Raw genomic sequence first — 22,161 nt, forward strand, 5'->3', positions numbered from 1 at the left:
AGTAACTTGTTAAGTCTATAAAGAGAAGATTAAATTTATGACGAACTACATTTTTTTTGCCAATGCAATACCAAATCGAACGGCCAAAATTGGTTGCTAGCCGGCCACACAGCGAGAAAAAATTGATTTATTTCGAACCGCCCGTATGCAAACGAAGTAGCAGCCGGTACACTTAAATCTAACTAAAACTAGTTATAAGTAGATAAATGTCTCACCTAATTGATAGTTATCCCTGTCCAAATTCAAGGTGGCCAAGAAATGCCTGACGTCGGCCTGCGAGCTGAGCAGCCCCTTGGGCAGCAGGATGCGGTACAGCTGTATGAACTCCTCGTACGTGAGCCGCACGTTGTAGCCGGCCTGCCGGATGCGCACCGTCTCCAGCATGCCGGTGTACCGCAACTGACGCTGGACGGTCTCTTCGTCGAACACGTTCGGTATCTTATCGCTGTTCGATTTTATACATCTGGGGGATTTTAAAGGTTTTATTGTTACGCTGAATGAAATTGGATTTCAGTGGATAAATGTAACGTGAGAAATAGTGATCATTAATCGAAAATACTGGTCGCTCGTGTGTGATTATAGATAGAAAAGTCGACAGTTTCAGTTTTAGAAGGAGTTTTCCGTCGATAATTATTAATTTTCATTAATGACATTGGATTTACACGATTGTATTTTCATTTAAAGTCACTGGGTACTTTGATATTTGTGTGAACATGAGAAAAAAAATGTGGCAAATTGACAGTCTCTAAAAACATAATTGAACGATAATACTGGTACATATTACAAGCGATAACCTGGTATAATTGCATTTTAACATAATAATAAAAGGAATCATATCCCACATTTATTTTGCTTAGAGATAGGACAGAAAATGGACTACCAAAAAAATGGCATATCTAATTTTAATCACCTTATAAAAAACGGGTTAGCTTGGTTGAGCGTTTCCATAAGTGCCGCCAAGGAATGCTGAAATTGCGCAGCGACAGTGAGCGGCTGTTTCCGCTTGCCCGTGGGCGCGGCGGTGCGCCCCGCCAAGGTCTTTACGCTTTGCAGGTTCTTCAGCCCCTTCTTGGCCCGCTCGCGGGGCCTGAACGACTTGTTCTTCCTGCGGACACAACCGTGCGTGCTAGACGTGCGTTTTGCTAATGTTGATTAGCTCGAGCTTGTATTCCGTTCACAAAATAATATTACAATACCAATTTCGACACGTTTGACTGTTGTCAAAAATTGATCTGCCTGCTACAAGTTTATTAAGTCGCTTAAATTTTGTTGAATGACGGTTACAAAAGTATTTATTTGTTGAAAATGTGATTTTACATTGAGAAAGTCTGTAGCGGCTGGCTGAATATGAATGTTTTTTGTCAGTAACCAAGTTTAATAGAACTTCAATACTACGGAATACTAGCTCGAGCTAAAGATACCTTCCACCGTAATATAACCAACTACGTGATTTATACTTAATTATATTTACAACATGCGTTTGCGTTGTGTACATGACATGTATTTACATATGTGTCGATGACAACAGATCTACCTGATGTATGAGTATCGTGATACAAGCTGGCACAGTGAATTCTGTTTGTAAACCAATAAAAACACACATAATCAAAATAAAACGTCTTTAAAAATCATAAAAAATAAAAACAAAATAAATAACAAGTACTTATATATATTTCCCGCATTATACCGACCACTGATAAGCGCCCGTTTTTTTTTAATGTATAACATGTAGCACCGATTATCACACACAACATAGAGAAATGCTTGGAAAATTAAAACCCAACAGCCATCACCGTGATAGAGAGTGAAGAATCCCCACCGAAAATCGCAGGTTCATCAAACAAAAATCTTGTTTTGATTTCTCATAGAAAAATCGTTTGCAAGTTTCAAATGACCTACATTGTGAAATAGCTCAAACCTAACAACACATTTTAAAGGAAATTTGAAAAATTAAAAAATGTGTATTTTTTATTTAAAGTCAACTACTAAGACAATAAAAGCAGTTGAATCATTTTGGATTTAAATTTTAAAGTAATTTTGTATCTGATTCAGAAATGAACCATGAAATATGACGAGACTTCATAATGCTATTTACTGGTTTGACATGTCCCTTAAAATAAGAGTTTGCGGCAATTTCAACATTAGACATTTGTTTGATGAGTGCATGTGCGCATCAGAGACAGAGAAGCGCTCGACGTACATAACGATCTGGCTGGCGCGCTGCATGACGTCCGCGTCGTCGAACTCCCGCTCCACCCTGCGCGTGCGCGTCTCCGCTATCCTATAATTCTTTGTCTTCCCATCGGCGCGCGCGCTATCCACTCGCTGCTTAACCTCCGCGCGATTCAGCCCGACCTTTGCCGGCGTTCTATTGGGCGTTCTATCCGAACGCGCACGAGTTAAAAAAATAAATTTCAAAAATCAAATGTGTAACGCATGCATGGATGTGCTTGGACTTAGTGATATGATCTATTAGGGCTCGTTACGCCTACGACTAGGTAAATAGAGGATTTAATTGAACGAAGTAAGTGTTAACGTTTAGATTTCTACAGAATAAAGCGGAAAAATGTCTACATCATGGTTCAATAACAACTGATAAGTAGACTAAAAAAATGCGAGGGGTTCAATAAATGATAAAGCAAGGGATTGATTAGAAAAGTGTATTTATTAATTTTTGTCAGTAATCTAAACTACTTTCATATAAGGATAATGATGGATTTTGGGAATTCAACCTATTGCAAATGCAACATCGTAATTTGGAAGGGGATTTTTTTATTCAATAGAAAATGTATGAATTTATCATTATTTTAATTTACTTCGTTTAATTAATAAATTTACTTTAGTAGCGAAATGTTTACACAGTAGTTAGGCTGTGCTCAGACCGACTCCGAAATGAATTTATTGTAGCATGATTGGTTCTGTGAACAACTAGACCTCTTTCAAACGGACTGACAATGTCGGCAATTATGTAGCTCTCACTCTCATAGTATTGTGCGAGTGAGAGGCACATATAAATAAACTGTCAGTTCATTATGTGGCCAAATTATGTAGTGGTCTAAACGCAGCCGCCAGATGGCGAGGTTTGACGGAAGTAACAAAATGTAATGTCCATGCGTTAGGTGCACATAGAGTAATAATAATAAGCATGCCGTACAGACGGTGACTTACGCAATGCGGTTGATTGCGAGATTGATTGACGATACTGTCACCAGTTGGCTGAGCAACAAGACACAAATCATTACGTCACATAACTATATGCAAAGCACTTCAATTCTCAATAAATCCCCTAAACATTATTTCTATAGCAGACGGAAAACGGACAATGACCCCGGACTGATTTATATCTATCTCAAGCATGGAAATAATATATCACGGTCGCATTTGAACAATAAAGTTGTAAAACGTAATGGCAATATATTATGTGTAAGGGACAGATATATACTATTCAAGGTCTTAACCTTTTTTCCGCCTGAATTAGACACGGACTTTAGCAAGCCTCTGTCGAGACTCAAGCTTTTAAAGTGAGAATGTATGTTACTGTACACAATGCACGCTTGACGGCATGCTAAGTACTTTTTCAATTTATAATTAGCTTCATGTCATAGCATTCTAGCACTAGTGTCGCACGGGACTATCATCCAAATGCGTCTAAATTGGGACTATTATCTAATTATGTTTTTATTTCAATTATGACATGCCATTTACAGTAAAATAGTAATTACAAAGACTTGCAGTTAGTTGGATTGATCGGAAAGCAATTTTAAATTTGCGTATTGACACAAGGACGTAGCATATAGTTGGGAATATAATAGAACTGACCTGATTATGCTGTCATTAGGCGCGTGAATAGAGGCGCGAGACACTCTCAAAGCTCCGTCCGTTCTGTGGACTCTATGCTTTCTGCCTGCTTCGTGGAATGCGAAATATCCCCTGAAAAAACAATCAACAAGGTTAGGGAACGTTTTACCACTACTTGTCATAGCAGCTCCTAGAAATCCGTGAATGCCACAATGGTGAAGTCTGATGGCAAATAAGCAGGCAGCAGCTAGTAGTCAGATCGCAAGCCCTCCGCATTTACCTCTGCCCCTATAGCCCTGCGTGGAGGCGTTCGAAATTCGACTGTACGAGTAAAAACCAAGTAAATAGGTCACCATCATCATTATCAATTTTCAAACGTATTTTTTTTTATGAATTCATTAGCCGTTGAGGAGTTCCTCCTGATACCAGGAGTTCCCCTTGTATTGACATTAGATAGTGGTATCAGTATGTATTATCACAAAAAAGGTTACCTAAAGAATGCCCGCACGATGGCCCACCGGAAGACCGCGACGGGGTCGACGCCGACCAACTCTCGCACGAACGCCAGCGAAGAATTCTTCAACACGCTCACTATATCTTGCCGCATCAGATCTAAATTTTTTTCCCTCATCGCTGTCACCTGTAAGGTGAAACAGATTGATAAACTATCATCTAAACATATTATAAAACATAAAATCGAACTATTTTATAGTATGCCGCAGTTACGATCAATAATTGTTGTCATCTAACTTCCAGAATTACAACATTTTATCATTAGTTCTGTTCTTCAAAGATAAATAAATAGTGTTAACAGATGGTATATCTTAAACTCAAGCAACATGAATGTTATTTTGTAGTAATGTAAATTAAAACAGTGTCTAATACAACATACATTATAGATAGTAATAAATAAGCCTACATGAATAACAATAGGTTACCTGGTATTTGACCCTGCCAGCATAGTGCTTGACGACGAAGGCGGGCTCCCTGCGCTGTGGTTTCTCATAGAACTGGTTGTCCTCATGCACAGAGTTGAATTTCTGGAGTAGGGTTTCGTTCGTCGCCCAGGGGAAACTGAAAAATATTGTTGTTTCAGTATCGTTTAATAACATAGAAAATAAATTCGTTTGTTTCTACCAGCTTTAATCATTTCGCCATCTGATTTATTCGCATAATTTAATTAGTTGCCAAGGAATATCGTTAAATGAGTCACTAAAGAATAATTAAGTTGCACAATATTGTTCTTGATTGAAGCAGTTTCAATACGAACTATATATGAGGATGGCATATTTATGTCAAAACAAAATAATAAAATGAAAAAAAAAATTCGCGAACGTAATTTGCCTTTTATCTCATACCGAAAAAGATATCTGGCTTAAAAACTCACTTGCATTGATCGTCCAACAAGCACAGCAGCCCACTAGGCTTGCCCTCGATAAGCTGCAAACACTGCGTATTATCCGAAAACCCTATATCCGTCCATCGGATTCCCTCGCGTCTGTACTCTTCTTGTTCGTACTTGAACACGTGCTGGTTGAAGTAATACTGCAGGTGCTCGTTTGCGTAGTTGATGCAGAGCTGCTCGAAGCTGTTCGACGGCCCGAAGTCCTCGAAGCCGAATATGTCTAAAACACCTGGAGACATTGGACGCATTTAATAAATTACTGACACATGTAAACGAAATTACTATTATTTTTATCAGCAATTATTTATATAGTTGTGACCGAGTACATTTTATTTCAAATCAAAAGCCGTGACAGTTACTATAGAAAATTGAAAATGTTTTGGGACAAAACACAATTATTTTTCAACCATTTATATCCTCGACTCAGACGCATGACTAAGTAAGAACTTACAAGAGCTGGCAAACGAACACAATATTATATTATAAACATTATAATTATAAGAAAATAAATAACAATTTTACTGACCAATGCTGTGTCCTTGATGCTCCCGCAGCGTGTCCTTTTTAGACAACAGTGCATGGTTCACCTGCATTACGATCCAGTCGAATAGTGCACCATATAGGCATTTAGCCATGGCGTCTCTAGTCGCTATTGCTTCTGGTAATCTGGGGACAAATAGACGAGTTCTTTATTAAAAAAGTAGTATTTAGACAAAGTTAAATTTGTTTTCGTAAATAGGAGTCGAGTATTTACAAATGTAATGTGAAAACGAAATTCTTCATATATCTACGGCTAAGGATATGCGAATTTTTATTGCGAAATGGCATATTTTGAAATGACGATCTAACGTCAAATCTATTAATATACCAGCTATTGATATCTTTCGGAGCGCGAACAAAATATAACTAGCAGACGCATGACTGAATACTAGGTAGACTGATATATTAAAACAATACACAAGGTATTTTCATTTCTGTATCATAACAATTACGATAACATTGCATCATAAATAAACAGGTAACAATTTCAGTTCTATCTTGCAAGTTTTCAATAAAGACAGTCTGTGAAATGAAAATATTGTTTAAATGTGACATTATTGCCATTTGCTTTCGTTTTTTTATTATACTGAGTAAGCTAACCGGAATACGGCCCACCTAATAGGAAGTAGTCACCGCAGCTTATTTTGGTGAAGGAAACCAGCACATTAGCTGAATGTTTTTTCGGTAACCGACAGAAGATGGCGGTGGTCGCAATGTCAAGTCGTACTTGAATAAAATCTGACACCAACCAATGTTAGTTCCAAGTTTAAAACACACTCAATAAGAAAAAAGTAACAGAACCAAAAACTGGGTTCCTCAGACATTGGCATAACTTAAGAGAATGGTCTTTGGGTCGGTCATAGATTAGATTTTACCTGTAGTTGATAACCAGGGTCTCCCCCGAAGCCCTAGCGCGTTTAGACGTGAGTGCCGCCAACAGAGTCTCCTGTTTGACGTGCAGCAGCGAGGATATCAGGGAGACCACTTCAGGGTTCCTCACGCCCACTGCCTCGTCGTGATGGTAAGACTTTCTTGGCTGGAACTCCACGTTGCCTGAGATGAGGTGTTGTTTCATTAATAAAGTAATTGCTTTGCAATAAGTCAATTGACTGATTGGCACTACCATTTTAATAAACTAAATCAACATGCTTTTAAATATAAATGTGTGATGGGTTTTTTTGCAGGATAACTATAAAAATGTACGACTTTGCCCCAACATTTTCCACAACATTATATTATTACTAACAATGAATCACAGCGTAAAAATAGTAAAATCAATATAAAAGCAATAACTCCACAAAATGTAAGCTCATCCTAAAAGAAACTTACCCAATAATAAAACAGCTGATAACACTGCAAAAAGTCTGCGGCGTTTGTCCATGGTGAATCCCACCATGTCCATAGATTGCTTCAGCCTCGAGAACTCATACTGCTCGTCCACACCCGGAACCACACTGCAACCAGTCCGCGACAAGTAGTTGTATTTGTCCACACTAAGCAAATGCAACTGTTCTTTCTCCTGCTCTGATGCACCAGCCAACAAATAATAGAACACGTGATAGTTTCTCTCGTTCCGACCTTGGCTGCAAATTCTCGATTTTTCCAAAAGATATTTCTGTACTACAGCACCATGGACCATTCCATTTTCCTTATAATTTACTTGTATGAATTTGCCGAACCTACTGGAATTATTATTGTGGGCAGTCTTTGCATTACCAAATGCTTCTAGGACGGGACCAGCACTCAATATTGTCTGTTCAACTCCACTCCCGTGTGATCCTTTCTGACTGAGAGCTGTTAAGTGATGCAATAGGAAATTGGTGCTCTCTGTTTTTCCGGAACCACTTTCACCACTAATCACTATACATTGATTTGTTCGCTCGCGCAGCATAGAATGGTATGCTGCATCTGCTACTGCAAATATATGTGGAGGGAGGGTTGATCCTATTCTCTTGTTCTGATACAGCTTGACATATTTGGGGTTGTAGATGGGGTAGAACTTGAACGGGTTAAGGGCTATAAGGATGGAGCCGACGTATGTGTAGATATAGCCAGCCGCAAACCTCGCCCTCAGGTTATTCAGCAGAGTCTGTTCATTGAGCTCCGGCAACTGGCAGAGGTCAGGATACTCGCGGTCCTTCGGCTGGTAGAGGAACCTCTGGAAGTAATCCTTTATCAGCTGCGGATCCACTGAGAAATTTTCCATCCATGGCTCGTCCGGTATTTTCTCGCGCAAATAGAACCTGTCGACAAAGTAATCACCTAGTTACACGATCGGACGTATTACACATAAACAAGCTGAACTAAAAATAAAATTACTTTTGAGTCATATTCAGATGATTAAATCTAAATATTTGCGTGTGGCCGAACAATTTTCGAGACCATGTTGGAAGTAAACGGCAATGTTTTAGTTTAATTGGCAGGATGGAGACGGCGTTATCGGGCGGTCGCGGCAGGAAGAGTGATTCACGCGCACCATTGGAACATTATCCCCAATCACTATTATCCTTTATTTAACAACACCAATTTGTAACGCGAATGATGTGATGTAAACATTAATCTGGAAAATATTTATATTGCGTCGCACACAGATCAGAACGTCAGCTCCAGAAATTTACATACATGCACTAACGTCTCTCCACTTATCTCTGAAGTCTACAGACTGAAATTTGAGTAAACAAGCTGATACATGTACTGGTTTAGAACGAATGGAATAATATTAAAGAAATATTTATTAAGCTAAGTTTGTTGCAAAACTGATCTTCAAACATCGTTGTTTGTTTCAAACCGCACGCAAAGTTGCGGGCACATTTTTAGGAAATATATACCAAGATGTATTAAAATATATATAGATTGTACGATAATCACCGCGACTAAAGCCGTAGCCGCGGCGAGTGGGTAAATACACTCATGCAATTTTGTGATTAATCAAAAGATGAAAGACAGACGCACACATAAAGACAATTCATAGCTCGGATTACCGTAAATTCGCCACATAACAATCAAATAGGCGACCTTGCTCCGTTTTTAGTGAAGTCGCCAAGTCGACCGGATCATTATATTTATTATTTTTTGTTCCCATAAATTATTCTGTTCCGAAACATTACAGTTGGCGTGGTGCCTAACTTTGCGTTGTAATTTCAAGACTCTATGTCCGTTTCTTAATTGAGACAAATTGTATAGCAATCTTGTTATATACATATCTGGCCTTGCCTAAAGACACGACATTTTCTGGGAAATCTTTAATATTTATTGCGCTACAAAATATAAAATGGAAACAAAAATAGTACTGATAAATACGTTATAAATTACTTTATTGTTCAATTATATTGTTGATACTAAATAGAGGTAAGAAAAAAATATATGTTTATCATATCTAGTTATAATTAAATCGTAGATTTATCAGTTTCATGGTCCAGTTTGGAAGGGAATATGATTCATTTGTTGATTGCAATGACTCAATTCACTTACAAGTGTTAATAAACAAATGGTTATCAGATTAAAATCATGATCAAGGTGAGAAATAGACCCTAACAAAAAATAATAGCAACTAACAAAGATGTCTAACCAGCTTCATACATAACTCTTAAATCAGTTACTATTACTACAGTCCAGCAAACGATGATTATACTGAAACGCAAGGTAGTTCACAAAATAATGTTATAATTAATTTGGGCTATTTATTATGTGCCCACACGGAACTGATCATGTGGTGAGTTTAACCACTTGATCAGAAGCGTTAGTTGTCCGCGATCCCATTGTGATCGTATTTGGCGCCAAGAAAAAGCAGATTTAAAAAAAGGTATATTTTTAAATGAATGAAAAGTAACAATCCTGTCAGAATTTGCACAATAAAGAACGCGTGTCCAAACATAATTGGCTGTTTCAACTAACTAGCCAGCTATACAATAGTATAAAGTGACAGGACTAGGCAATTAGTAAACAGGTGTACAAACAAGGTTAGATGTATTAGAGTAGAATATAATTTGAGAATAATTATTACAGATATGTAGTGCTATAGACATACTAATGTCATAGAGATAAAGTAAATGATAAAGCCCTATCGCCTATCATGTTAAAATAGCAAAATTAGATTGAAATAGTGGTTCACTATAAGACGTTGATATGTAAAAATATAAGATTAGATATGTACCTAAATTGTTATTAATTATTTATTGGAATTTCTTTAACTCTAAAATATTATTTGAAAGTGCATGCCAGCACTAAACCTCCAAGGGAGCTAAACGATCACCATAAATTGATTTATTAATAAACTAGCCACCCGACTCTGCTTCGCATCGCAAAATACGTTGCGTGGTTTGAAAGAAGAAAGCTTAAAAAGAGACAGAGGTAGAGGACGATTTTGTTTCATACTAAGTAGTGATGTTGAATTTATTCAACTTATAAATAAACCAAAATAAGGAGAAAAATTCAAACAAACTTGCTTCCTGCAAAACATTATGTTTTAAATTATAATATGTTTGCTTATTTATATATTGTTAAGATAATGTCAATATAATGTTTGGGATATATAGGCCATCATTTCTCAGTTGCAAGTCACAAAAGGAATACCAGTCCAAGATGTCCAAAAACTATGACAATTTACCTATAGTATTGCTCGGAGTTGTTGTTAGGCCACAGTAACATGACACCAACGGGAGATTCATCAGGTGCAAGCCGCCTCTCCTTGCACTCGCCGCTGACTACATCACCCACAACCTGTTTGAGAAATATATTTATAAATATTTATTTGCGCTTTTTCAAAGGTGACGTCCAATAAATAATAGTTGTATGAAATAGGTTATTATCGTCTAGACTGCAGGTTTCCTCACGATGTTTTCCTTGACCGGAAACAAGTGGTAGTCGATGAAAACTACTATATATGAGTCAGATTGGCATGCACTCTTGTTTGCACTCCAACCTGGAACCTTTCAACCTGAACCATTTCATTTTCTCCTGGAACCATGGAATCCAACCTGGAACCTTTCAATTCTCAAGCACAGGTCTTAGCCATTACACTACATTACACTATTACTGCTTCTGTTTTTAACATGTATATTTAATTATCCTTACCTCTATATGCTCTATCAACTCAACCAATCTTCTTGAAATTTTAAATTAGAAGGACATAGGGTACCTTTCATCCCAGAAAATTAACGCGGACGAAGCCGCGGGCAAGAGCTAGTAATTCATGATTATGATATGATTCACCTTCTTATAGTTACCATCCAGTTTTTAATATTCAATAAATTAAGGCCACATGTTTCAAACCAGACAGTGCTAGTCAGATAACAATCAATTGAGTAAAGAAAAGATTCTTATGTTGAGAAAACATGTTTGATAAAATAAGAAATGTGGAATCTGACCTTTTCACTTATTGCATATATAACACAGTCTTATGGAGTAAGGTATGGAATTTTTTAACATCTTGCAACATGCACAAGTAAAGGAAGTTGCAATGATATTTATCTGAGTCATTAAAGTTCATTCAACAAAAAAAAATAGATGACAAACACCAAGCTTGTCAATTACATATGAGTAATATGTCATTGAATTCTAGTATACTGGTAGGGTTACCAACTATGGATCTTCAGAGATTTGGGAAAACGAAATCCCGATTAGGATTTTTAAAACAATTACTTTATTTTTTATTTAATATACACACAGAGCTAAAACTCTCTACTGACTATGCTAAATAATAATTTAAAAAATATATGTTACTAAGATAATTCAAATCAATTTTAAGATTGTATTGTCAACAGAGTTAATTAAGTACATACCTCTGCCAGCTCATATGGTCCTCCTGAGCCATTATTTAGGTTTAGTTTATCTGCAATGCAGCACACTATCTCTTCGGAGCTTGTTTGTTTGGAGGCTTCCACTGACAGTGCCTCATATTGTGCCGAGAGTGCTCCAACAAACACCTGTTATCAATACACTTGGTATACATAAAAAACCTAATAATATCCTTAAATCGTAGTGTACCTAAGAGTTCTTATCTTATAAAACATGGTGACTGACATGTGTAGTTAATATTAGTGTTCTATAGATTTGAGTAGAAATTATACAAAACGTCTGTTTCCATAAATATCAGGGTTTCATTTGTTTTATTTGTTATATTTGATAGATCTTTTTTCATATAAAATGAGTTTGAAGATCAATAAAATAAAAATAAACTGCCAGAGATTTCAGTGAGAATTGTGCCAAATTATGTATTTATATCACCAAAAGAATGATCAAGTTGAAAGATCAAGCTTGATAAGGGCATTCCAGGGTGGTGTTAGGCTCTCCACCTGGCAGCTGTTTATATTTGTAAACAGTGAACATACATATTTGTAAACTGACTCTTAATAACATTATGATCAATAAACACAGATTCCTTACTTACACTTTTTCACAAGAAAAAATAATATTTTAACAGAAGTTTTTTGTTTTCATTTCATTATATATTTTAAAATACATGAGTTATACATGAGTTATATATATATATATATATATATATATATATATATATATATATATAATACATTGCTACAATAATAATACAATAATACATTGCCTATGATGTAAATCATAATGAAATTTTCAGTATTGTAGTTATTTTTTGTATTGACAGATTGGTTTAGGTTTAGCGATTGGGGATGCTTTGATCCTGATCTTAATGAAATAATTGTTAAGTTGTACAGATTTTATGTATTGAAAAGCCTCAATATTTTATCAAAAATTAATTTGTTTAAGTAATCTGTCAAAGATCACGACTCACATAAGCCCCAACAAACAGTCAAAGACCGGGTAAGCCAAGAACCAGAGGGTGATGTGATTTGGACAGGTTCCATAAAAACTAGAAAATTTTAACATAGGACAGTACCAAATGGAAAGAATGAAGGCCCTTGCCCAGCATTAGAAAATAATTGTCTTTAAATAAAAATTAAATAAATAAACAATCTGACACTAACCTGCACTATGTATCTATAGTTCTCAGCCATCCTGTGTCATTGTACAACCTGTACTGTGTAAATCAATCTCCAGAAATCTTCTCTGCTCGAATGCCACTGACCAGACATCTCACATTTTTTTGTGAACATCTAGACATTATGGATTTCTATTTTTATATGGTTATCGTCATCTGCTAAAAACATTTTATAATTTTATACAACCGAAACTCTTAACACATCAGTAATTGAACACTATCTCATTATTATTGTTAAAATATGCAAGTATTCGGTGTTATGCACCTGACCCCCAGTGAGCTGAGCAGGTTGAATTCAACCGTGACAAGTTCGAAAATACAATGTTTATATGGTGATATTTGCAATAACATTTATCCATATCATCGGAACTGAGGACTGGGAATGATTTTAAGAAAAAATATAAGTTTTACAGCTAGAAACAAAGAAGAGAAATCACAGATTTGGGTCACATGCTGATTGAATAAAACCAAATACTTACTAAGAGCGTTTCTACGGATTTCTTTGTTTATTGCTTTATTGAAACGAATTCTAAATGTCCACTTTATGAAACATAAGAAAATTGCCACTCGAAAACCACTTATAAAAGTAAAAAACAACACTTTACACATAAAACTGAAGCGAAATCGGTGTCTCCAACAACCTGTTATTTGTCAAACTCTGCTTTCGTTCTCGCACTGTTTAATTGCGACAATTATTTATTTACATTATTACACATAAAATAAACGTTGTTTGGTACTTTTAAACTGTTTAAAAAATGTATGTAACGTATTGCAAGTAACAATTATGTTCAGAGAAATCTAATCTATTGAACCACCATTTTTATTTGTGTCGAATTGAATCGTGTATCAAAACTTATTTTAAATATACACTTCAATTGTATGGGGTTGCTAAGGAAATGTTGACTTCGTAAATAGTTCGGGTAATACCATAGACTAGAGTAGTTACTAGACTAAAAATGCATCGTTTATGGTAATTCATTCGGAAATTTTAATCATTTCATATTTTTTTAAAATCATTTTTGATTAGGTGCAATATTTTGTTCAGTTTTATATAATTAATAAGTAGGTATATAAATATAATATATATATAAATAGGTAGTATATAAATTTAATAAGTAGGTAGGTAAGTAACTGCTATTCACTGGGCCGCACTGCATAGAACAAATCACCCAAATCCATAATATTAGTAGGCACTCCGCCGAAGTACTTACTAAATCCATTCCCAAATCACAGATTTAAATCTGTGGTACAAATCATTAAAGAGAAAGTGACAGAGTCAGGGAATTATTTTACCAAAGATTTTGGATAATAGAATTTATGTCACGTCTGAGTGTCAATGTCACTACCTATATCCTTTTCATCCATTTCCGGTTTCATCCCGCCAAAAACTTCCAAACAAGCTTTGCTTCAATTCAGTTCAAAGCATAGACAAAGTACAAATACATACGTATAGGTAATATATCTTGCATTTTTGCTGTAACTCTAAAGATAAGGTCCACAGACATAGGTAGTTATGTGAAGAAGTGGCGCACTGCTATTTCTATCTACCCGTGTACCAAATTTCACCGAAATCCGTTTGATAGGTAAGTATATAGTGATTAGAGTAACAAACATACTCATATCCCAACTTGCGCATTTTTACCTAATATATCAGTAGGATTGATTTAAAACGTGCAAGATATTTTCTTACAAAGTCTCTACCCTATTGATTATTTAAATTTTTATTTGCACTATTTTTATTATTTTTGTTCATTTGCTTGCCCTACATTTGGTAAAATTTATTATTCATTTTTTGTCGATTTTTGGTACGCCGCTTAACGCCTGCTAATCACTCATCTAGGGTTTTAGATCAGATGACAGGATTGTCCTAACATGTTAGGAATTTTAGACTCTGTCAGGAAAACAGGGAAAATTTGGAATTGCAGAAATTAATACTTTTTTAGAAAGGTATGTCCCCCGTCGTCCAATTCGCCCGCGCCTGTGACGCCCCGCTCCGCACACCGAATATTAATACAATAAATTGTATTATGTAATTATAATAATTCGCAAGCGACAAGCTTGATATATTTTAGTTTGGGATGCGGTGCGGTATGTATTAATTAATTACATATTTTTTATGCATATGTATTAGTATGTTACTACACTTGTATGCATATTTATTAGTAGGTAGGTTCCATTAAAACTACTGTATGTATCATACACACAGACCATTTAGATCATTAGCCAGTAATTTCAGGATATTTATTGCTTAGTAATGGATTTTATCCGGATTAATTAATTCCAGATCTGGTAAACCTACACTCATCTGATATTTTAGCTAAACAACTACAAAGTCCACCGCCTCGTCCGATAATATACCCAATGTTTCTTTTTGCGTTTTCACACACCAAACGATGATTTATTTACTAGAGAAACAATTATAACAAACAATGGATTGCAAATATACAATCGATTGTTTGTTATAATTTCGTAATAACAAAACTATGCTTATAAGTAGTATTACTTATTGTAATTTTATTTAGAAGACCACTAAGTATTTATTAATTTGAACATTTTGTCAACCATTGGGCTAATGAGACAGAAATGGTAATGTGGATTACATTGGAAACAAAATTGATGTGCCTATATGTGATTGTGCTATATAATGGACCAGCACTAAACAGTGGTTGCCTCAGTAGATGGACCCCGCCTTGAGGTGCAATCCTTTCAATTGAGTTCATAGATGATACTGTGATTTCCGGTGTACCTAAGTGTTAGTTGACTAGTGGTCACTGGCCCAAAAAATGTAGGTTCAATATTAACTCGTTTTAGTATTGACGAATATAAGTAATATGGTCATGTTATTTACTAATAAATAATAACAAAATTTCAGTTTTATTACTAGGTATATACTTAGTTTCTTAAAATTTTGAAATTATTACATATTATATGACTCATTCTTTCTTATACATACAACATACTACTAACCGGCGGCTCGCACAAATTTCTGACTTAAATTGTACTTTATGTATTACGTACTTACTATAACAGTCTTAATTTCTGTCCATAGATTATAAATTTAAGTAGTTACTCCAGTTCAGCAATAAATCACGATATTCTCCGTGTTCTTGTCACACGGATTGTGTTCTGTCTGTTGACTGCTGCAAGTGAAGCAGTGGCAGCTACAGCCTCAGCGGCACGGCGCCGGCGTTCGTGGACACGGCCATGTTTCGAAAGATGGTCGGAACGAGCGAACCGTTTGCCACATTCAGTACAGCCGTAGGGCTTGTCCCCCGAATGGCTGCGACGGTGACGCGCCAACTCGTCTGACCTCGCAAATCGCCACATGCAGCCCTCCCACGTACACCGGTACGGCTTCTCACCACTATGGCGCCGCAAATGCGCCCGCACGTGCGACGCTTTAGCGTACAACTTCCCGCACTCCTCCACTGGGCAACGGAACGCTCCCAATTCAGCACAAAACTTAGGTTCTCCCCAAGACTTCATTTTTGAATTAACCCTTTCTATATCGCTCTCGGCAGTCTGTTTGCCGATCCACTCTGGTCCATATGGTACAACATCATAGTCATGCGTATCCAACACGTATAAAGATTCACTACTACCAGCGGAATCTATTCCCGACTGTGGAGAGTCATTAGATAAATCACTATTTAAGGCTTCTAATAAGTACACGTCAATTATACTCTCGTCTAAATCTTCGAAATCGAACACAGGTGTATTTCCCGCCAGATTAAAGTCTTCTTTGCTGATATCCGCGGCATCACCGACGAATGCATCACACTGTATGTCCAAGTCTCTAAGTTGCCAGTCGTCATCTGATTCAAACGTTGGTATCTCAAAGTTGACAAGACTCGCTGGTGGTGAGTGCTCGAAGAGGATGGGATCACTTAAGAAAGCGTCTTCGAGCAGAGGCCCGCTGGTGTCAAAGAACATTTTGCCTGGAATCAATTAATGATTGTTATTTAATAATTCAGACATTTATGCAGCGAAATGATGTGTTGTCAGTGCTTAAGACTAATTTAACTTATATAGAGCATTGAAAACATCGCGAGGAAACTTAACTAATTTGTTTTATCAATGTGAAAAATGAAGAAGGCATATTACAAAACAACAACTTGAATATAACCGAGAAACTTATGTTTCATCAAATAGGTAATGCAAGATGTCGACAGAAATAATTAATCCGTTCTTCTTGAAGAACTTAGGATTTAGTGTAGTTTTTATTGTTATAAATAAATAAATAACTGCCTTTCTACATACTAATTAAATTATATATTTACCTTTATTTTTCACTATCTTTATCCACAGACACCATTAGTTGTACTAGTACTATTTGTTATTGCTGGTATAAAGCCGGCCTGTTATTCGGACAATGCGGCACTAAGGAAGTTATCTCGCTGATGCGGGATGATGAGGTTGCATCCAGCCGTTTGCGTCGCGTCCTGGGATTGGACTGGAGTTGGAGTAGGCCTGCGCCCGCACCTCGCTCCGGACATGCGGACTGATAACACGATCACCGATTATCGGGATCCGCGCACGCACATGTCCGACCCGACAGCCATCGATTGCTATTATGTAGTTTCTACAAGGCGAAATTAACTGGCACTGCTGTGAATGAACGTACAAGAGTAACTGTAAGCAATTGTACGACACTGACGCGAGCTTAGGTACATATAATTACTTTGTTTTCGACGACAATTTAACAGAGCGCAGTTAAAATGATAAAAAGTGGAAATATCAATTAACAATGCTGTTTATTGAACATTACGCGAGACGAAGATCATTCACTTTCTTTTCTCTTATCGGTTGTTTGCTCGACTTATCCGCCGCTTCTATTGCCCTATTGGACGATTGTAAATAAATACATACCAAATCCGTTGAATGTTTACTTGCATAATAAAAATATACGTTTAGTTACCTTTTCTTTTAAAAATTGCGTTAAATCACGCTTAACAAATACATATTAGCAAACAAATTTCCCAGGGGATATAAAAAAACGCGTATTCTACTGTGGTTATTATTTATTATCTATCGTTGATTGGGTCGGATATTCGTCACTGGTTTTTTTACGAGTTTCGACGTAAACAACAAACAGTTCTTCGTAACAGAAACAGATTGTTTCTGTTACGAAGAACTGTTTGTTGTTTGTATCATAAATATTTTGTGGAAATTAGGTCTAAGGTTTAACTATAAATCCAGAAATATAATTCATGATGAAAAAATGTCGTTCAAAATTGGTTACATATTTTTAAAATAAAATTTAACTAAAACGTCTGAAAAAACTGAGCCGATCACAAGAGATTGATTATAAGTATGGGATGGGATAAGAAGAATTTAAAAATCGAATTAGTCTGAATACCTACGTTGTTTTATTCTCATAAAAAAACATTTAGATACCTAAGTCTGTACCTATTTGATACTCTCGCGTTTCATGGTTGGTGTAGGTAGGTACATCACAATCACAAAAGTAAGCTGACTGCAACTGTAGAGAAAGAAGCTTGACTGGGATAAATTGGATAGAATAGACGTAAGGATCTATTGTCTTTGTGGAATATAATATAGGTAATTGGAATTTGTATTATGGAACCAATTTGCAATTCATATATATTACTAACTACCCGACGTTACCTGGGGCTTCGCTCCCGTGGGAATTTTGAGATAAAATATAGCCTATAGCAATCTTGGATAATGTACCTTTCTAATGGTGAAATAATTTTTGAAATCGGTTCGGTAGTTTCGGACATTACCCGCCTCAAACATACACTCACAAACGCTTATTCTTTATAATAATAGTATAGACTCATGAATCATTGTGACGAGACTGTTGTGTGAAGATTGTCATCGTAGTTACTGTGATAAAATATCGTGTCCCCCATATTATCAGTAACAGTTAAAAATGTAGCTTTTGCCAGCGCTGTTTCGTCTGCGTAAATATCCCACAGGAACAGTACTTTTTGACACTTTGATCAGAATCTAAGCTTGACCGAATAAAAAAAGCTAGTTTTACCATATATCCATATACCATATTTATTTTAACACACTAGTAGCTTGAAGAGGCACCAAAACAAAACCACTTTAGCATTTATAATATACCTACCTACTTATATATATATATATAATTCCAATTCCAGACTGGAATACCACATAGACATTTTTACATCGACAACTCCCGCCGGTGGAAGCTGGAAGGTCCAGGTTTACTACTACAAGACTAAAGTTGGATTAATTATTGACACTGATTGGTACTTTTAACTAGCAAACAATTTAGCTAATTTATTTTTGTACTTACTTGTATAACAGTTCTAACGGCCAAGGCAAAATCCTCTCACGAACGCAAAGCTTGTGAATGTTTTAAATTGTTTAAAAAAACTTATGTTAGATGGCCACCCAACTGAACCTATTCCAAATTGCGTCATGATTTAAGGATGAATGTTGCGTCGTATGGACATGCTGCGTCGTCGTTGGCGACGACGCGGCGGCGGCATCCACCGGTGGCTGGCACCGCCGGCATCTGGCATGCTAATATCTATCTCCTCATATTACGATGGCCTCCAAGTTTACGAGACAACTGTCGATAAAGTGTTTTTAAATGTATATGTGTGTTATTGATTGCATGTTAAGTTTGGCAAAATTAAGATAAACTTACTGATAATTAATAAAATTATCACTTCAAAGCCACTTTTTTGTTCACTGGAATTTGCGATTAACTTAATGTCCTGGGCAACATTGCTTGTCTACAAAGTTCGTGCAGAATTTGTTTACCAAAATACGTAACAATTTTGTTGAAGTAACAGTACAGTACAATAAGCAGCGATAACAATCCGTGGCTGGCACTGCCAGGGTCTCTCCGACGGCCACCACGATGATTACGTACTGGTATACAAACATCTAATGGTCACACTTGCAGAAAATTACCTCCATAGTGGAGTAGCACAGTATCGAGAACTCACACTTATAAAGGGATTCCCTGCGTGTCTGCGCGTAACTTCAACGTCTCTGAAATTTATTTTTATCGACTATGTACTAAAGGTACCTATATTTTTATTGAAATACATTTTCCGCTCCATTATCCTTATATCCGTATTCTTACCTAATTACTATACTTAGTACATACAACGAAATTTCTAGATTGTCGTGAAGACATAAGTATAGAAGGTAACAAACAAATAAACATTATTTCGCTTGCAATTTTTTTATCATAAATATTTCTTTAATAGAGAAGATAGTTTTTTTTATGAATTCTTTAGATGAAATGTGAAAATATTCAATATTCATAAATATTATTATATTAAACTAAATAACAGCGGGATTATAATTGTTGTAATTATTTAAAAAATGCGTCCTCATGTCGTTTTATTTTCAACCCATTGAGATAAAAACTGGAATATGGTGTCCACGTGTCAAAGTAAATAGCAATCCCATTGATAAAGTGGCTCGAATAACAGCCATTAGGCATCGATTTAGCAGTGCCTATTGCTGACTGACACGGAAATGAATTATTGTGAAGATAAAAATGGAAGCGATTGTGCTCTGGCTGGCTGTTTAGATTTGAATTCGTTGTTTGTTGAGGATAACATTATTACGTTAGGAAGAGAAAGTAGATTTTTTATTAAAATATCAGAGATAGGCAAAAAGTAATTGATTACCGATTAAGTGCGATTAGGTACATATTAAGAAGGGATGACAGATTACACAAAACAATTTTGAAAAACTAAAACCAAGATTAATGTAATCTTGACTACATTAACTTTCAAATATTACAAATTGGTGGGGTGGTCAATATATCACGTCTTCTTTGATGCCGGGATATTGATGTTTGGGGTGGTTTGATTTTTTAATGGTTGATTGAATTCTTAATATAACATTTCTTCAATGTTTAGCTAATGGGTCTTAAGTAAAGTTGAAGTCAGTCATATTAGCTTTTCACTATACTAAATCACAGTTCAATAAAGGGTAAAACTAAACTATGGACCACATTTATAGGTTTTCTGCCCCGAATTGTGGTTCACCGTTCACGGTTTTATTCAGTGACATAATGTTCATTTTACAATAAGCCGAACTACTATCAGATAGTATTGACATCGATTAGCCCATCTTCGATTAGGACCCAACCAAGGCGCACGTGATCGATTCAATCAATATTATTATTTACATAAAATGTATGTACATAAGGAGGTATTGCATTTAATATATAATATCCCTTATTTACACCTACACATACATTTACCTCAGGTGGAGGTATGCAAAATTACAAAAAAATAGTTGAATTATTAACTTAACTAATTATAAATACAAAATAATAATAGATATATAATGATTAATCTGAGTGCGAAGAAGGGCTTTGCATTTCTCTCTATTGAGTCAATTCAAAATGAGACGCAGAGAACCAATCACATTGTGAAGTTGTCGTTGCGTGCAACGACGACGCACTAGGTATGATTGGTTAGGTGCGTCTCACTGCGAATCGACTCGATGGTGAGATGTAAATAGCAAAATTACATTACGCACACTGATTAGCCAAGGTCCGAAAGGAATCAACTAACACGGGTATATAGGCGGTCGGTTAGAACTCGGATATTAGCTATCCGAGTTGGAATTGATGAGTTTCAACTGTGGCAAATCGTCAGTAGTAGAAGTGCTCCATAAACGTCGTAAGTTGCTAGCCATCTTGATACCTTTTTTTATTTCACACTGGCTGTTAAGAAACCTGGAAGTATTATTTAATCTATGCAGAAACCATAGATAAAAGAAAAATATTATGGCAGAACTCACAAGACCACAGTGCATTTTCATTATTTTCTTTTTTTAATAATAATGTCATTACTTGATGCTGACCCCTTATTTGCCATCCCTTTCATCGGTAAGCCAACCTCTCCTTGCGCGCTGAAATCTGTACGGTGAGCATGGATTAGTAAGTACTTCGTACATACTAATTCCATGGCGGTGAGTAGTACAGTCTGTCAAGAAAGTTAAGAAATAAACTGAAGGCGCTGTCAACTCTGGTTGTTTATCAACTAATCTTAACCATTCTATTTGGTGGGTATTGCAATGGCAAAAAAATTTAGTTTGTCAAATATCTTCACTTCGAAATAGCAATATACATGTACCTTGCATTAAAAGGTTCTTGAGAATACTGGCTCCCTGTCTCTCATGGATGCTTACAACTTAAAAAATTAAATATGTAGAAAATTATGTTTTAAAATTTACTTTCCGTACTTGATCGGGATGTCCTTCTATGCTAGTGTTTTCGAAATTATATCAAATATTGTCAAAATATAAAGCCTACTAGCACTATTTTTTTGTCTATTTATAAAATAAAATTGCCATTAATGACTTCGGGTCTTTATCAAGCTATTTATCATTATAATTGGTCAAGCGTTTCGGATATGATAGATAACAGACAGACATCGCATTAGAAAAGGTGTAGGTGTGAATAAAACATAAAAAA

General features: G+C 36.0%; 2 protein-coding genes across 13 annotated transcripts in view; both read right to left on the bottom strand.

Annotated features, from left to right (window-relative positions):
- Window positions 1–13,556, bottom strand: part of LOC128675719 (unconventional myosin-IXa-like) — a 27,978-nt gene extending 14,422 nt beyond the window's left edge. Inside the window, exons 1-15 of one of the 12 annotated variants that reach the window (XM_053755283.2) lie at window positions 13,319–13,551; window positions 12,700–12,869; window positions 11,524–11,667; window positions 10,350–10,462; window positions 7,073–7,986; window positions 6,619–6,796; window positions 5,730–5,869; window positions 5,186–5,432; window positions 4,737–4,872; window positions 4,290–4,438; window positions 3,820–3,930; window positions 3,169–3,216; window positions 2,201–2,380; window positions 911–1,105; window positions 216–463 (exon numbers count right to left, since the gene is read on the bottom strand). In XM_053755283.2, coding sequence (XP_053611258.1) covers window positions 216–463; window positions 911–1,105; window positions 2,201–2,380; window positions 3,169–3,216; window positions 3,820–3,930; window positions 4,290–4,438; window positions 4,737–4,872; window positions 5,186–5,432; window positions 5,730–5,869; window positions 6,619–6,796; window positions 7,073–7,986; window positions 10,350–10,462; window positions 11,524–11,667; window positions 12,700–12,729 — 2,833 coding nt within the window. In that variant the 5' untranslated portion in view covers window positions 12,730–12,869; window positions 13,319–13,551. Of the gene's footprint in view, window positions 1–215; window positions 464–910; window positions 1,106–2,200; window positions 2,381–3,168; window positions 3,217–3,819; window positions 3,931–4,289; window positions 4,439–4,736; window positions 4,873–5,185; window positions 5,433–5,729; window positions 5,870–6,618; window positions 6,797–7,072; window positions 7,987–8,062; window positions 8,218–10,349; window positions 10,463–11,523; window positions 11,668–12,699; window positions 12,873–13,192 lie in introns of those variants that run through there. The other 11 variants (XM_053755284.2, XM_053755281.2, XM_053755282.2 and 8 more) reach the window with 11 other exon arrangements.
- A 2,002-nt stretch (window positions 13,557–15,558) lies between these two features.
- On the bottom strand, window positions 15,559–19,268 carry LOC128676042 (Krueppel-like factor 17). Its single transcript, XM_053755942.2, has 3 exons — window positions 19,003–19,268; window positions 16,994–17,321; window positions 15,559–16,651 (listed from the first exon to the last, which is right to left on the bottom strand). Exon 3 carries the CDS (start codon window positions 16,644–16,646, stop codon window positions 15,801–15,803), a length of 846 nt encoding a protein of 281 aa, XP_053611917.1. The 5' UTR covers window positions 16,647–16,651; window positions 16,994–17,321; window positions 19,003–19,268; the 3' UTR covers window positions 15,559–15,800.
- Between the last annotated feature and the right edge of the window lie 2,893 nt (window positions 19,269–22,161).

Source organism: Plodia interpunctella, chromosome 15, assembly GCF_027563975.2.
Source record: "Plodia interpunctella isolate USDA-ARS_2022_Savannah chromosome 15, ilPloInte3.2, whole genome shotgun sequence".
In the NCBI taxonomy this organism is placed as follows: Eukaryota; Metazoa; Arthropoda; class Insecta; order Lepidoptera; family Pyralidae; genus Plodia; species Plodia interpunctella.

Coding starts and splice junctions, on each gene's coding strand:
- LOC128676042 (XM_053755942.2), bottom strand. CDS start 16,646: ATGTTCTTTGACACCAGCGGGCCTCTGCTCGAAGACGCTTTCTTAAGT.